This window comes from Lytechinus variegatus, chromosome 2 (assembly GCF_018143015.1).
Source record: "Lytechinus variegatus isolate NC3 chromosome 2, Lvar_3.0, whole genome shotgun sequence".
Taxonomy (NCBI): Eukaryota; Metazoa; Echinodermata; class Echinoidea; order Temnopleuroida; family Toxopneustidae; genus Lytechinus; species Lytechinus variegatus.
In genome coordinates, this window is record NC_054741.1 from 52,486,118 (window position 1) to 52,502,202 (window position 16,085).

The 16,085-nt window shown below is 36.7% G+C and overlaps 2 protein-coding genes across 3 annotated transcripts in view; both read left to right on the forward strand.

Moving 5' to 3' along the window:
* The window catches only part of LOC121408335 (CCR4-NOT transcription complex subunit 1-like), a 64,058-nt gene extending 59,404 nt beyond the window's left edge, over window positions 1-4,654 (forward strand). For both annotated transcript variants that reach the window (XM_041599767.1, XM_041599766.1), the window contains exons 43-46: window positions 262-511; window positions 991-1,123; window positions 1,749-1,883; window positions 2,269-4,654. In XM_041599767.1, coding sequence (XP_041455701.1) covers window positions 262-511; window positions 991-1,123; window positions 1,749-1,883; window positions 2,269-2,362 — 612 coding nt within the window. In that variant the 3' untranslated portion in view covers window positions 2,363-4,654. The remainder of the gene's footprint in view (window positions 1-261; window positions 512-990; window positions 1,124-1,748; window positions 1,884-2,268) is intronic.
* Window positions 4,655-6,074: 1,420 nt separating this feature from the next.
* Window positions 6,075-16,085, forward strand: part of LOC121408336 (DNA repair-scaffolding protein-like) — a 49,800-nt gene continuing 39,789 nt past the window's right edge. The window contains exons 1-9 of the mRNA XM_041599769.1: window positions 6,075-6,096; window positions 8,334-8,468; window positions 9,517-10,049; window positions 10,764-11,104; window positions 11,223-11,320; window positions 11,779-12,013; window positions 13,280-13,424; window positions 14,500-14,723; window positions 15,063-15,327. Coding sequence (XP_041455703.1) covers window positions 8,339-8,468; window positions 9,517-10,049; window positions 10,764-11,104; window positions 11,223-11,320; window positions 11,779-12,013; window positions 13,280-13,424; window positions 14,500-14,723; window positions 15,063-15,327 — 1,971 coding nt within the window. The 5' untranslated portion in view covers window positions 6,075-6,096; window positions 8,334-8,338. The remainder of the gene's footprint in view (window positions 6,097-8,333; window positions 8,469-9,516; window positions 10,050-10,763; window positions 11,105-11,222; window positions 11,321-11,778; window positions 12,014-13,279; window positions 13,425-14,499; window positions 14,724-15,062; window positions 15,328-16,085) is intronic.

Consider the following 16,085-nt stretch of genomic DNA (forward strand, 5'->3'; position numbering starts at 1 on the left):
TATATATACCTCCTTTACCTATACCACTAGAATAAATTAAAAAACAGATACATTTCCAACTATCGGTTAACTATAACCCACACATTTAATGAGATCATGTTATCAAGTCTATAGGCAAAAGGTTAGGTATATGCAGATTGCCATTCGGTTTACACCCACTTTGTCTACTTTCCAATTTGGTTTCTTCCTATATATATATCCTCAAGTTATTCCACCTTAATTTTTAATTGCTCATATTCACTGAACCTTCCTTGCACTCAGGATCTGGACTCCTACATCAAGACCCGTAGCCCTGTCACCTTCCTCTCTGAGCTACGCAGTCATATCCAGGTCTCACAGGAACCGGGTCAACGTTACAACGTATCCCTGATGAACGCCCTGGTGCTGTACGTGGGTATGCAAGCCATCAACTACATCCAGAGCAAGGGAAGCACGCCCTCTATGAGCACCATCACGCATTCCTCCCATATGGACATATACCAGAACCTGGTCGTGGATCTTGATACAGAAGGTTAGTCAGGGGTACTAGAGCAGATACCCCTCTCCCCCACCCCCTCCCCTTTGCTTAAACTTGATATTAGGAGTCTCACATAACTGCTTTGAAATTCTATTCCAACATCTATTTTATTTCAGAAATTTACAGTGGTTTAATTTTGTTGCTTACACTGATATATGTGTGGGGACATAATATTGAAGTTGACATTTTTTAAAATACTTTGAAAAAATAAAACCTCCTTGAAAATAACCACTCATAGGACTTAGTATTGATCTTCATCACTTTCTATTATAGCTAACTGCTTACTTTAAACTCACTGAGTGACTTATTTGCAAAGTTTGAAATTTAAAGATAATAGAGTATGTTTAAAGTAAGAGCCTGTTGACTTTGTATTTTCTACCCATTGGATGTCTAGAAGTTTAAAAGTAAACATCTAAATTTCATATTATTATCCAAGTTTAGAATTGAGTGATTACTATATTTGTTTTTTGCAGGTCGTTACTTGTTCTTGAATGCCATTGCCAATCAGCTACGGTACCCTAACAGCCATACTCATTACTTCAGCTGTACGCTTCTCTACCTGTTTGCTGAGGCTAACACTGAGGCTATTCAGGAGCAGATCACAAGGTTAGTACTATATTTCTTAACTAATCTCTTGAAATATTACAGAAAACTACTGCATTCTCTTACCCCTGGGTTAGTTTTCCTTTACCCCAGCCAAACAAAGTTTGATGAGGGTATAAAATATTGCAGATGAAAAAACTTCTTCAGTTCTTTCCAAGGCTCTTGGTTCACAATTGACCTTGGATTGAAGACATTCAAGACACAATTTTCAAATTGTGTCTTTAATCCTTTTTATAATTGCCATAACAATAAATCTGGAGATTCTTGCAGAGCCAACTACTTCCTCTATTTTGACCCAATGCTCTTGAGTCTTGGTATACAAATTATTATCAGAGTGAAAAGTGTAAGACATATTTGAGTGTGTCAGAAGCTGTGCTGTTATGATACATAGTCCTTACATAAGGCCATCATGATAACACGGAAGTATGAATCACTGTCAGTGACATTTCTTGTTTTAAGTTGATAATGAATCCATTGCAAATGCTCGTGTCTGTAAGCTGAAAGACAATGTGGCTCAATTAGGTTCATTAAAGGTGAAGTCCTTTAATCATAAAATTTTTGCAAAGCATACTACTTCCTCCTTTTTTGACCCAATGCTTTTTGTCTTCTTTTCCTTTACATATTGCAGAGTGCTACTGGAGCGCTTGATCGTGAACAGACCCCACCCCTGGGGGCTTCTCATCACATTCATCGAGCTTATCCGTAACCATCACTTCAAGTTCTGGAGCCATGAGTTTGTCCATTGTGCCCCCGAAATCAAGAAGTAAGTCCAGCGAGCATGGCATGTCATTGTTCAGCTCAATGATTTCAGATGAGAAAAGAGATCACTTCATTTTATATGTAAAGCAGAAAAATATATTAAATTTCAGTGATCTTTTTAGAAAAGAGATCACAGAATTTTGATTTTATGCAATAGTTTTATGTAAATTAGAATAATAAATGGTCTGATAATTTTTGAAAAAATCATTACATGCTATATCATATTGTATGCCATAGGTAACAAATGTGTCAATTTTGCTGTTGGAAGTCAAGATCCTAAAGGGGGCTGCCCCTTCCAGATGGAATGATCTACCAAAATTGCCTGGCATGGATATGGTTAATATAACATCATTTATAGTTGTTAATTGATCTGTTTTCATTCTTTACAGGCTGTTCGAGTCTGTGGCTCGTAGCTGTATGCAACAAAAGGGCTCCGCTCAACCAGGCATAGCCAGAGATAATGCAGAAGCACATGAAACGTAACCAAACCCTTACAGGCAATACACTACAAGATAACCCGAATTCTTGTCATCAAGGATCCCGCTCAACCAGCCATGGTTATCTATCAAAGCTCATGAAAACCCCACCAAACCCTTACCAGAAATGCATGAAACAGACATGTAGTCATGTCATGTAATCCCCAACATGGTTATTTTCATAAAACCTCATTCGGTGTATATCATATAAACTTGGCATACATGTTTGACAAGGAGTGTATCGAAATTATCCATACAAAAAAAGGGCTATTAAAAAAAACACATAATTGTATGTGTCTTTATAACAAAATGATTTAAACCTTTTTATCAATTTTTTTTTGTCGTTGACATATTATTATGTTATTCAGACAGGAAAATCAGTATTAATTTTATCGTACCCAAGTGTTCCTTAGTTTTGAAACTACAAGATTTGATTTCTCCTAACTTTAACCATGAAGCTGAAATTTTTTTTTCAAGTACTCTTGAGATGTATAAAGAGTGAATTTGATGAGCACATTTTTTTCATATCATACATGGAACTGCAAAGATGAATAATGTTCATTTGATGTCAATGCTGCACAAGTACTGTGCTTGTTTCTCTGTGATTAATCTTGTTTTAAGTCAATCATGGAAATGTGATGTTCATAGTTTGTCTCACTTTCTCTGACCTCATTTCACTTCCGTTTATTTCAGAAGAGCATATTTGACTGGATATATGACCAATTAGTAAACATTCCCTTGTCATACTTTGACAAGAAGAATAGAAAATGATTACTAATCACTACAAACATACTTGATTATATTTCAACAATAGATAAGTGAGGCACATTCATTATAGAAATGTTTATTTTCTCCTGAGCCAGATGTGTTATGTTGTGCCTTATTTATTCACATATCTTTATTATATCATATCAGTGATGCACACTAAATAAGACAAGAATATTCTTATGTACTCCTTCACAGTATTCCATTTGCTACGTGCATTCAGGAACAACAAAATGTCTTCTTTGGATCTGATGAGATTTGAATAACCATTCATGATCAATTTGATGATTTTTCCTGAATTGCAACTTGTGGCATTGTAGAAATCATTTAACTGTGTTTAATTTCTCTGGGTTTCTTTTAAAACCATATTAGTATTACAGCTCCCAATCATTTCAAGGTAATCAACCAAGGAGTAGTTATGAAATGCTTGAAAGAATCGTGACATTGGACATTCACTTGTTGCTGCCACTTTTCTCGTGTTAACAGTGTTGTTGATTCCAGCTGTGCTAGTCAGCAACCTATGTTACTGGCAACATCATATGCCTCACTGAATTCAAAGCACAATTGAAATAAATCAAAATGATTTCCAAAATAAAAAAAATTATGTTAAGGTAATCCGTACACATTTGATTTCTCTGTAACCACGCTCTTTCTAATAGTTTGAAAATTCAGACAATATCACATATGTTGTTTAAAAATGCATTGATTTTTTTTTTACTTGACCACTCCTGTGAAGTTACACTGTATGTGTATGAATTACAATTTAGATAAGGCGAGAGCCTATGACATCCATATTCAGCATTTCCATAGCTGAATAAATGATACATAATACTGAGGACATGCATTTCAAACAAATGTTTAATGGTCAGCAAAAAATGATGTTATGGCAAATATATTTTTTTCAGACAATAGCAAGGTTGTTTATCTTTGTTTATATTTAGATTTCAGAGAAAAAAGTTTAACCATAAGTATTGAAATGTAATGTTATTTTTCTTTGGGAAATAAATCATTTCTGCAATACTAACAATATTAATCTCAAGTATTTTACATGCTGAATCTGCAAACTTGTATACGTTATGCCAAGAAATATGCCCCAAAACTAGAGAGAAGGGAATGGGACGGGAAATTCTGAGCTTTTCATTCACACTTGTGCATTATGGAGATTGTATATACTAATATGTATGTAGCCAACATTCAGGACAGAAAAAAATAATCAGTGTTTCTAAAGCATACAGCAACCCATCCTGCCAACTTGGTCTCAGTCGCAGTAGTAGCAATGTACAGAGGTATGCCTCCATGGTATACATAGTATTTCTAGTAGTATTTAGACTGTTATTTGAAACCAATTTGGCTGGATGAGGAGCCAAGATTTGAACTATTTTATGTAATTATTTGTAGTTAGGTATAATGGATATTGAGGCAAAGAAGCCGAGGTGTCGTTAAGATGAATGTAATTAAAAGTGCTTGTAATGATGTCTTTAATATCTGTGTTTTCTGCAAATATTTGAATAAAAATGAAGGCATGTATATGAAACATGTAAGAGAAAATTTTGTCTTTTACCCGTTTTTTTTTTCTTTTCTCTAATTTTCTATTTGTCCTTACCTATGCTCTACACAGTGCAAGAATTGGTAAAACATTTTCAGGAAACTTACCAAAAAAATGGTAACAATGAGACTGAGCTGATCTTCAGGGGTTGTGCACGTCTAACAGTTTGGGTGCAAAATTTGGACCTTTTAAAAAAAGAAAGAAGATAATTTAGGGTTCAAAATTTATAGGGGCAACTGCTGTTCTGGCATCCATTTACCATACCCTATTACAACAACAAATATGCTACGTAAGTTCTTGTACACTGGAAGATATTTCTTCCAAATTCAAAGATCAATTTAACCCCAACCAAAAAGTCGATCTGAATAATGAAAAGGAGAAAAATATAGCAAGCGTAACACTGAAAATTTCTTCAAAATCGGATGTTAAATAAAGTTATGACATTTCAAGATTTTGCTTATTTTGAACTCAACAGTTATCTGCACGACAGTGACAGTGATAGGTAAATGAGAGTTGGTGATGTCTGCCGCTCACCATTTTGTTTGTATTCGGGTATATGATTACAATATTTCGGTTTTTGTAGATATGATAATGAGGAGACTTCACTGAATCTCAAGAAGTTTCTATAGTCAAACGGCAATTCCACATGTTCAGAGAGAAATCAACCTTTGTTTCACAATATGATGAGAAAATGGAGATATTTCATATTTTGAAATTCAAAAGAAACGGTATGTAATGTCTTCTTTGATTTGCGAAGCAACTGGGATGTGATATAACTGTTATGTGAATCAATATGAAAATTTAAAATTTCATTGCCTTATTCATTTACCTACATTTATGTGGGAGCAATACAGACAGCTTATACCCAAAGAACACTTTTATTTTTATGATTGCTAGATCTGGTTGACAGTCACTCGACACTAATAAGGGTCCACGGCAGGGAGGGGAGGGGGTCAGCTATCCCAATTCTGCTAGAATATAAAATGTGTGAGCTTATATCCATACCGTATCCCAGTTTGTTGAATGAGAATAAATAATTTAGTAGATAATGCATAACATGAAAATGGAATGGAACATAGCCTTTTAATAGCGCCTTTCCTGTGATGGGTCCGGATGAATGCATTTCGGAAAGCCCATACACATGGTGATCATTGCTATTGTCCTTATTTGATTAAACCGTAATACCGATACCGTAATTATAGACCAGCGTTTATCTTTATAACACCACACTACTTTTACGCCCAGATAGCCGGGTCCATCGCGAATTTGTCTGGCCAAAGCACATGCCGTCGACCGACCCCCGCAGGCCGACCGCTCGCGTGTGCGCCGCGCGCTGTGTCTGTGATGTCGCACCGTACCCCGCGTTACCGTCTATGTGTATGTTTGAAGATTTCCCGGGACCCGGCCTTGTGTTTGGTGGTGTTGCGACCGTAAGTGAGCAGAAGGTAAGTTTTATTTTTAGTGTGATTTTGTGTAAAAAAACATAGTGTAAAGTAGAAAATTAAAATGCTGATCCCCTTGAACCTAATGATGAATTCATTAAGATTTTGGCAATACAATACCGGTATTCACTTTGTTGGCTAATCTACCATGACCATGGCATGTCTACGGCACGAATAGACGCGGGTAAGCGGAGGAAATTCCACCGGACCCTGGGCCTGGCAAGCAATTCCCCCATAGTTCTGGGGAACAAGCATACAAAATAAAGGGTCAAAGTCACTGCACTAAGCCACTAAGTGGAAAGTGTGGTCTTTGGCACTCATTCAATGAACAAGGTTATGATATACCGGTACCTTGTTCTCTGTTTACGGTATACCGGTAGTGAGTGATTGTATTACTGACCGGCCTTGTAATTCTAATTGTATTACCGAACCAGTCAGGAAATAATATAATTTCATACTCTCAAAACTTTGCAACATCCTTCCAAAGGGAATTTGAATAGAAAGATGATGAAAAATGGTCAAAAACACATTTTCAAAGTTTTTTTTCTTTCAACATTTTTGTTTTCTCATTTTTTTCCATAGAAAACACATGTTCGGTAATACGATAGGCCTACCCTTTTCAAGTGACAAAAATATTTCACATGCAAAGAGGGGTCCGATGGGAAGCTAACATCGTAAAAAAGCATGATTTCGGCAAAATTTTTACATATTTATATTTTGTAGGTAAATTGTGTATTCATGGTGAAAGTTTGATGAATTTTATGAGAATAATGTGTTTGATATGATTGAATTCATGAAAAGTGTTCGGTAATACGATCCACTACCATACTCCATGACCACGTGTGGCAAAATAAGTTTGGCAATGTTTGGCATATTTTCTTTGGAACAAATGATTGACAGTTTGACATGTCAGAATCGATTAAAATTTTAAGTTAGATGATCTAACGTTAGACTCAGTGGCGGACCGTGACCCGGAGGAGAAAAGCATTGGAGCATGTCTCTAAATCAGTAATCAACATCTTGCAAACATTTGTCATTTAAGAAGAAGAAGAAAGAACTTGCCAGAAGTACTTTGTTTGCCGTTTGTTGTTATATTGATTCAATGTATGATTTTTTTTACATTTTTTATTAGTACCACAATGTGTAATAATTACATAATCATTGTATTATACAGCGTGATGTGTTTGACAAAGCTAGATGATCAGATACAATATAAAACTACTTACTAAATGGATGCCTGACATTTAGACTGTTGCCTTGACTTTATCATCAAAGACAACAAAATTTGAGGCATGGGGTACGAAATGAATATGAAAGTGAGGAAGAAACTGAACGTCCATAAAATCACACTTTGAGGCCAGCAGGCAGCATCTCTTCTCTATCAGTAAGAATGATTGTGTTAAATTGAGTTCAGGATGGTCATTGTATTTAAAGGAGAATGAAACCTTTAGAACAAGTAGGCTTGTGTCGAAACATGGAAATCAAAGTAAAGAACAAAGAAAGTTTGAGAAAAATCTGACAAATAACAAAAAAGTTATGAGCATTTGAATATTGCAATCACTAATGCTATGGAGATCCTCCCATTGGCAATGCGACAAGGATGTGTGATGTCACATGTGAACAACTTTCCCTTTGATGGACTATAAAATACCCTCAAAATGTTGCTTTTTCCTCTTATGGTGAATACAAACTCTTTATCCGTGACGTATTCTTTAAAAATCTGTGTTACATGCCTTCCTATATAAAGAACACATGATATGCGGATAGATGTGATAAAAGAGGCAATTTAATATATACTTAAAAGTAATGAGGAGAGTTGTTCACAAGTGACATCACACATCTATGTCGCATTGCCAATTTGCTATCTCCATAGCATTAGTGATCGCAATATCCAAATGCTCATAACTTTCTCATTATTCGTCTGAGTTTTCTCAAACTTTTCTTGATCTGTTTCTTTGATTTTTTTTGTTTCCATACAAGCTATCTTGTTCCAAGGGTTTCATTATCCTTTATAAAGGTTCTAGATATCCTTGAGTATCTCTCAATTATCACGTGTGATCAGTCTATTAGCAAAAAATCAACTTTGAAGTATAATAAAGGACTACCAATTGTTGCTAATTTGAGAAATCAAAGCAGATTAATCTTGGCTTTATGACAGCCTTGTACCTGGAAAACTTTGATTCAATTTACAGCTAACCCTGTATGAAATTAAAACTCTTTTCCAGGCACCATGAATCCAAAGAAAAAACCAAGAACATCTTTGTACTCCGACAAACTTCACAAACACTGGTCCAACTGTAGTGCTGGCTTTGACGATCTGCCAAGTTGGAGCACAAGTTGTACCAAGGAGTCATTCAAAAGTAAGTTATTCTTTAAACTTTTCTACTGAGGGCTGATGCAATATTCAAAATTCCTTTTAATTTATGACCAGTAGCTTTATAGAGAAGATTGATATGAAACCGATTTAATGCAGTGTCAAACTGATCAATTTGCACAGATGATCATGCAAGCAGTATTATATCATTTTACCTCTCTTTTATGTTTCCATTTCTTTCTGTTCTTTATTTCTTCCCCACTAACGTTTTCTCATGACTGATACTGAAACATTATAAATACTCCTATCACGGTGAATACAATTTGCCATTCACCGGACTTTTTCCACTTAAGTTATATCAATTTAGCCTAATCCAATATAGGAATGTGTAGAGTACCAATTATCTATTTGCCTGATCAAAGGCATTGATGCAACTGAAAAGAAAAAAAATCTTGATTCTGAACAATATTATCAAAATAATTACTAATTATAGGCAATCTGGAAAACGTATGTCTTCAGCTTAGATCTACAGGTTGAAAGATGATCATGAGTGAGAAGGGCAATTCAAAAACCTCAATACAGACATTTTCTAGCCGATGATAAATCTACAATGTATACTGGGGCCAATTTGTGCATTGAATTCCATGTCATCAAGATTTTACTATGATCAATTCTCTGTTTTCCTGGAAGCTGGTAAAGTGCAACAAGTGAAAGTGTTACATGTGCTCAGGCTTTCGACCTCATGATAGCACACTTTCAGTTGAATTTTGAGCATATATGCTCATTACAGCACTTGGCGGAGTGGCGGACCTTGACCCGGAGGAGACAAAGCATTGGAGGGGCACTGTATTGTTTGTGAACAATGCTGTGCCCCTCCAATGCTTTGTCTCCTCCGGGTCACGGTCCGCCACTGGCTCGTTATGTTATTGTGAAAGTTAATTTACTTGTAGTTAAATTCTCAGGAAAAATGCAATTCTGTACATGCTTACATAAAAAATATTTGCTATCATGCCATGCTTTCATTTTCTATTTCTTTTTGTCTCACACTCTTTCTATTTGTATCTCTTTCTTTATTCATTATTCATTTTCTGTAGATTTCAAACATGGAGGATGGGGCGATCAGTGGGAAGAGGAGGAAGAGGAGAACGGAGATGTAGACATCATTTGGTCTTCATCCAGTGATGATGAGGACGAAAAGGTCAAGAAAAACATGGGAACCTTGGACACCTCGACCAACAGGAGGAGAGTGGTAACCTTGGAAGGAAGAACTGGAGAGCACCGCAAGAAAAAGAGGAGGCCTTCGCTTGGTAGGAATGCACCGATGGCTTTCCAGAGGAGTAGTAAATCTCCAGGAAATGAAGATGTAAACTTGGAAGATTCTATAATAAGTGACTCTGAAAGTGACCATGATGATAGAGATCTTCCCTGTAAGAGTGATGTGCCTCCACAGAGAGACAAATCCTATGATAGAACCGACCCTGGGATTGCCAGGATGAAAGTTTCAGGAGTTCAGGAAGAACCACCAAGGGATGAGGGTATTTCATCTGTGGCAACTAGAAGTTTAAAAACTGCAATGACCAGTCACTTTGTTGATAAAGGAAAGAGGAAATACGTGCAGGGGAAAAAGGTCTGTGTTCAATGGTATCCACTTTAATTTTAGAATTTATTCTAAAATGTTTATTTAAAATGATTGTTTAGCTAGTTCATCAGATTTAATACATATGTAAACATTGACCTTAAAATTGTACATAGGCAGCCCAGCATTTATCCTTGACTAAAGTAACCCTGGCTCAATTGTGGGGGAGCTGGAAGTCTCCGTCTCCCAGCCTAGTTAGGGATGGCCTGATCTTTCTCCCCCATATTCATTGTATTGTTTTATGTAATGTAACACTTAAAAGAAACTGAATATTTACAATAAAGATATACATGTAATTTCAACTATTCTATTTCAATTACATGTGTCTATTAAATCCAACCCCCTCCATCTTTTGATTTAAGTAAGTTTGGCGTCATGTTACAGCAATTATAGGATCAATGAATCTCGGGCCCATTTTGTGTGTTAAATCCAGTCTTTCAAACTGCTTGCTACATAGTTGTAGAATCACCTATAAAAAAAGAAATATTACAATAATCAGATCTGTTGCAATAGTAGGTTAAAGGCCAAGTCTACCACCCCACATTTTTTTTTATAAATAGAGGAAGATCGAAAAAGCAAAACATTGAAAATTTTATGAAAATTAGATGTCAGATAAGAAAGTTATTTTGTATTTGATATTGTTATAGTGTGATTATATTTATTTCTCAACTTAAAAAGCTTGTAACTGCAATATTTTTCCCACAGGACTTGTTTGATCCTGAAATCCTAGACTACGACTCCCCATCAGAAGAAGAGAATGAATCCATCTCAGATGTAACCTCCTCTGAACAGTCCTGGGCAAGAGACTCACCAAAGATCACCTCCACATCTCCTAGACCCAAGGATGTAGGTAGCAGCATCATGTCCAACCCGATGACTAGTCCCAAGACTGGTAGTGATTGGGTGAAGAAATTGAAGCTACAGGCATCCATCACCCCAGACAGGAAATTGGGCCGGTCAGGAGATGGTGAAGCTAAAGGTGGAAGAGGATCCAGTTCTGGGCCAGGCCTCATGGATTCAGCCAGAAAGAAGAAGAAATTTGTCAGGTAGAAGATATCTTCAATTCAGTATTTTACTTATTTCCCAGAAATCCTGTATTCTGCTTGAATTTTTTTTTCTTTTTTGGTACGTTTTTGGTAATTTCTTTTTCTTGTGTATTTTCAGCTGTGGCCTCGCTGAACGTCTGCAGAAGTTGGTGAGCAGAGAGAAGTCATCCATTGCTATGTGGTATCACAATCGGACTGATTCACAGCATTCGCAAGGTATGAAGTGCAGAGGCTCTAATTACCTCAAGGCCACACAAGACCATGGCCTCCAATGCCCTTAGAATGAATTTTATGCTCTTGCAAATATTTGTAGACTCAAAACCAGACTTGGGGCAAGGGATAAATAGGGCGCATAAATAAGAGTACATATTGTGAGATTAGATGAAACTATGTTGTATTACAAGTAGGTGCATTCACATGAAATGCTCTCTATAGATTATATTAGATTGGATAATATTATATTAGATTAGAGCAGATTAGAGCAGGTATATATTAAGATTGGATTAGATTTTATTGATGATGATGATGGTGGTGGTGGTGGTGGTGGTGGTGGTGGTGATGATGATGATGATGATGGTGATGATGATGATGATGATGATTTTGATGATTATTTATATTATATTGATCAAAATCATGAACATGGCAATCTTGGTCATCTTTGATTATATCCACAGATAACACCAAATCAAGATTTGTTGTCAAAGTCCTCTCCTGTGACCCACACAGGGGATTGTACCTGACCCACTGCGTGACTCAGGTTAGCTGTAGGTCAAAGGTCAATGATGAATTAAGACCCAAGGGTGAAGGAGATGAGAGTCTGGGTGAGGAGGTATATGTATTCTTCACCAGGAGTACAGGAGATCAGCTTGGCCTTGCTGCGGGTATGCTGATCAGCATCAATACACCATGGTGAGTTTTCTGAGATCCTTCAGTATTGAGACTTGTTTCAACTTTATCAAGTGCTTTATGGTAATTTTGCCATTAATGATTCTAATGATAATTCTATCACTTTTATCACAAGTCTTCATTAAATAATATTAATAATAATACTCTTGTATTTATGAGGCACTTAAAGGTAAAAGAAAGTAATTTGCAGCAAACAATTATTTCATGCAAAAGTCTTTAAAACCAAGGTTAAATGCTACCATATTATGATAACTCTAGTTCTGGTACATTGGAATAAACTTCCTCTTTGTGAAATCATGAAATCTTAGCTGAAAACCGATAATTCTGATCATCACTAACACAGAAAGACATATGGGGGATAGTGTATTAATATTGTTTGGAAAAATGCCTGACATTTTGAATTTCTGTTCTTATTTTGCTCATTTCTCAGCGTCTACACATTTTTTCTTCAGAGCCATTTGGCACAAATTTTTTGTTTATGAATACGCACACTTGGTTGGTCATTTTATTGGATTCTGTACGAAGTTATTTTGAGATCGTTACCACAACTGGTATTTATCTTTCAGAAATACATGTATGTCTTTTAAGTGCTTAATAGAGATTTATCATTATCCCGGTCATCAGATTCATTCAGTCATTCACTTAAACAATGCATGCACATCGTCCATTCCCTAGGGAGTGTTCCAGCGAGTTGCCTTTTGAGGTGCAAACAATACAGAACAAGCTACTATTACTTATCCAACCGGGTTATCATTTAGCACTTACATGAAGAGTGGCAAAGTGTGTATTGATGCCTTACAGAAGCTCAGGTTGCTACATAGCACTTGCCCGATTGCCCGTGGCAAATAATAGTTATAGTCGGGCAAGTGTTTTGAAGTAAAGACCAAAGCTACCTGCCCGAATTGGGCTAGCAAAATTCTCACAGAATGAACAAAATTAGGGACGATAATATATGATATGATATTGACCCTAATTTTGGTCATGGCAGGCAAGATAAAATCACTTTGGAAAAAGGAATGCAAAAACATGGTAGATCAGTTCATTTCAAAAGAAAGATAATGGTCAATGGTTTATAAAACCATAAACTTTCTTTTGAAGAGGTAAATCTTTTTTTGCAAGGATTTTTTCGAGCAAGTGAATAGATTTTTGGGCAAGTCTATTCCAACTATTTAAAAATCAACCTGCCCACCCGGGCAAGCGCTTCTAAAAAGTTATGTAGCACCCTGCGAAGATGATCCTCAAAACCACCACATATTTTTTATTTCTCAGGCAGAAGCTGTCCATACCACATGTCAGCAAACCTGTAGTTCTGTGTACCTACTACTGTCGACCTTTGAACCTTGACCCTGATAATGGGGTTCAAGATCAAGCAGTTGTCACTGGGTACCCAACAGAAAACAGCAAATCTCCTAAGGTGAGTATAGCATTTCAAAGTGTGCTGAGATTTTTGCATCCTAAATATTATTCAGGAAACGCTTCTTTTTCTTGTTGTTGACCCGTCATGCCCTTTGTCCAAGATGGCTCTGGTTATAGAGTCTATGGAAATTGTGTATCTTGTTCAATGGTGTGAATAATGAACATCAAAATAATCTGCAATCTAGTCCATAGAAAATGATAATCTTAGAGAAAATTTGTAGTCAATACTGATTTTACATTTTTAGGATAGAATTTGAATGCACATAATTTCACTTGATAAAATGCAAAAGAATAAGTGGAAAGATGACATCATCATCATGCTTGCTGCATATCCATCAGGACAAGGATAGAACTGTTTCACCACAATAATGCAAAACTTTGAAATCTCAAAACTTTACTTTGTTATTCCTCATTGAATTTTGATAAAATTTTCATTGTTTTATTATCTGATTTTATTGTATCTGTTCAAGTCACATAATTTAGGCCTGGAGATGCTCTTTGATACTCAGATTTTGAAGAGTATGATTTTCAATTGTCAAGGTAGTTTTGAAGTTATATATCTGTATGTTGTGAAACTGGGTGAAAATTTTTCTATTTATAAGTGTGAAATGATATCTATTTTCTTGTATCCACACCATCTTTTAGAATTGAAACATGGAGGATGAGGAAAATAGTTTATTCCAACTGAGTCATGTCAACAAGGCATCAACCGATAGGCCTTGGATTATTATATTGCACAGTAGCGGACCGTGACCCGGACTAGACAAAGCATTGGGGGGCACTGCATTGTCTGTGAACAATGCTGTGCCCCCCCAATGCTTTGTCTAGTCCGGTTCACGGTCCGCTACTGATATTGCATATTCAAAAGATAAATTAGAAAGAGGAATTTGTTTGATATTTCAACTTGACAAAGTCGCCACTGCTCCTGTATTGTATTGTGTACTGCAGGTGAGACTGCCAGGGGTGTTCCACTGTACACTTTGGGTACATGTTACCCATTTCCCTGATGGCTATTGTGACAAGTGAAGACATTGATAATAGTTTCCTTTACATGATTAACGACTCTATTCCAGGTTCTTACTCCTATGAGGCTATTTCCTGGTGTATCAAGCAATCGTTCTCCTGGAGCCGAGGTTGCCATCGGCCAAGAAAATAGGACCAAGAATATCTCTGCATCCATTATGCAAAGCGTGAGTGAGAGTGGTACATGCTCATCTTCTGGTGTCAGCTTCAAGGCTAGAGTTCAAAGGATCGTGACACGGAGGCTGCAAGCTGGGGTACCATACCAATCTGCTAGGTGAGTATATTGTAGTCTTCACATTTTCTTCTTTTTTTTCCTCAAGTCATGAAACTTCTGGTTTTAACCCTAATAGGCCCCCCTCCCCCTCCCGAACACATTTTGTGTAATAAATCTGGTAAGATCTGATAAAACCTTACCGCTATTTTTTATGACTGCTTTTTTTCAGTGTTTTTTAACTTTTTATCTCTCATTAGTTTCTTCTGATGGTGTTTCTCAGATTTAGTATTTTACTTTACCAAGATTAATGTTATTTTAGGTTATCAGTTCTGTCACAATGTTGCTTCATTAGTCATTGACCTTTAATTTGTATTTTCTTTATCATTTTTCCTTCTATAGAATATCAGGACGAGGTTCACACCACACTCAATCAAGCCCATCTCTCATCAAATCACTCCTTCTTCAAGACAGAGAGGGTGTGGTCTGTGAAGTCCAGTTGACCAATCAGATAGCGGAAAGCAGTACCTGGCAACAGGTCCTCCAATCAGGAGAGGGCAGATCATACATATTCATGAACCTGAGAGTGGCCCAGAGACTGACCTTATCTAGAGCACCAGGGCTTTCGTCCATGATCCGAATGCTGCAACATCATCCCAATCAAATTGTGAGTAGGATATGTCACACTGCAAGCAAGCAAACTTCAATACTGTACACTTCGTATTGCCGCAATCCCCCGGTCTCTACCTGGCCCTCAGCCCCAAACCATACCAGGCCAGCAGTGCCTCCATTTTGCCTACCCCACTTAGAGAAGTCATGCTAAATGTCACAAAAGCTAATGATTGGAACAAAATAATTATGAAATTATGAGTTATGCTGCTGTAGAGTTAGAATATGAGGAGAAAATACAATTTTGTTGCCTGAAATGTTAATTAAATGCACAAGCTTTGATATTCAGACTGAATTGAGAGGGACCACAAGTACTGTGAGTTTACATTGCTTTCTATAGCCTCTAAGGGGAGATGAGTGGATTGGCTCTGGGTTAGGGATTAGGGGTCAGGAGGCCCTCTATGTTAGCTTTGGGAAAGAAAACTTCCATACACCACCGTCCAATCTGAACTAGGATACTCTTCAGTTGGGGCGTCGAGGTAATAATATGATACCAAGTATCAAGAGCAGTAGAGTATATGCAATTATATTCGCTATACAAATGGAACATATTATTATTACAATAAAATGTAGAACAGATCAACACATCTTCTAATTTATTTATTTTATAGGCCTTCAAACTTTCTAATTTCTGTCAAATACCGAGAAGTGAAAAACTAATAACCGTAAAATAGCCATTATTTTTTCTTAGATGAAAATTATGTGTACATCATACTAGGTGGATCCAGGTTTTGGCAAAAAGTGGGTGAGGCGTAC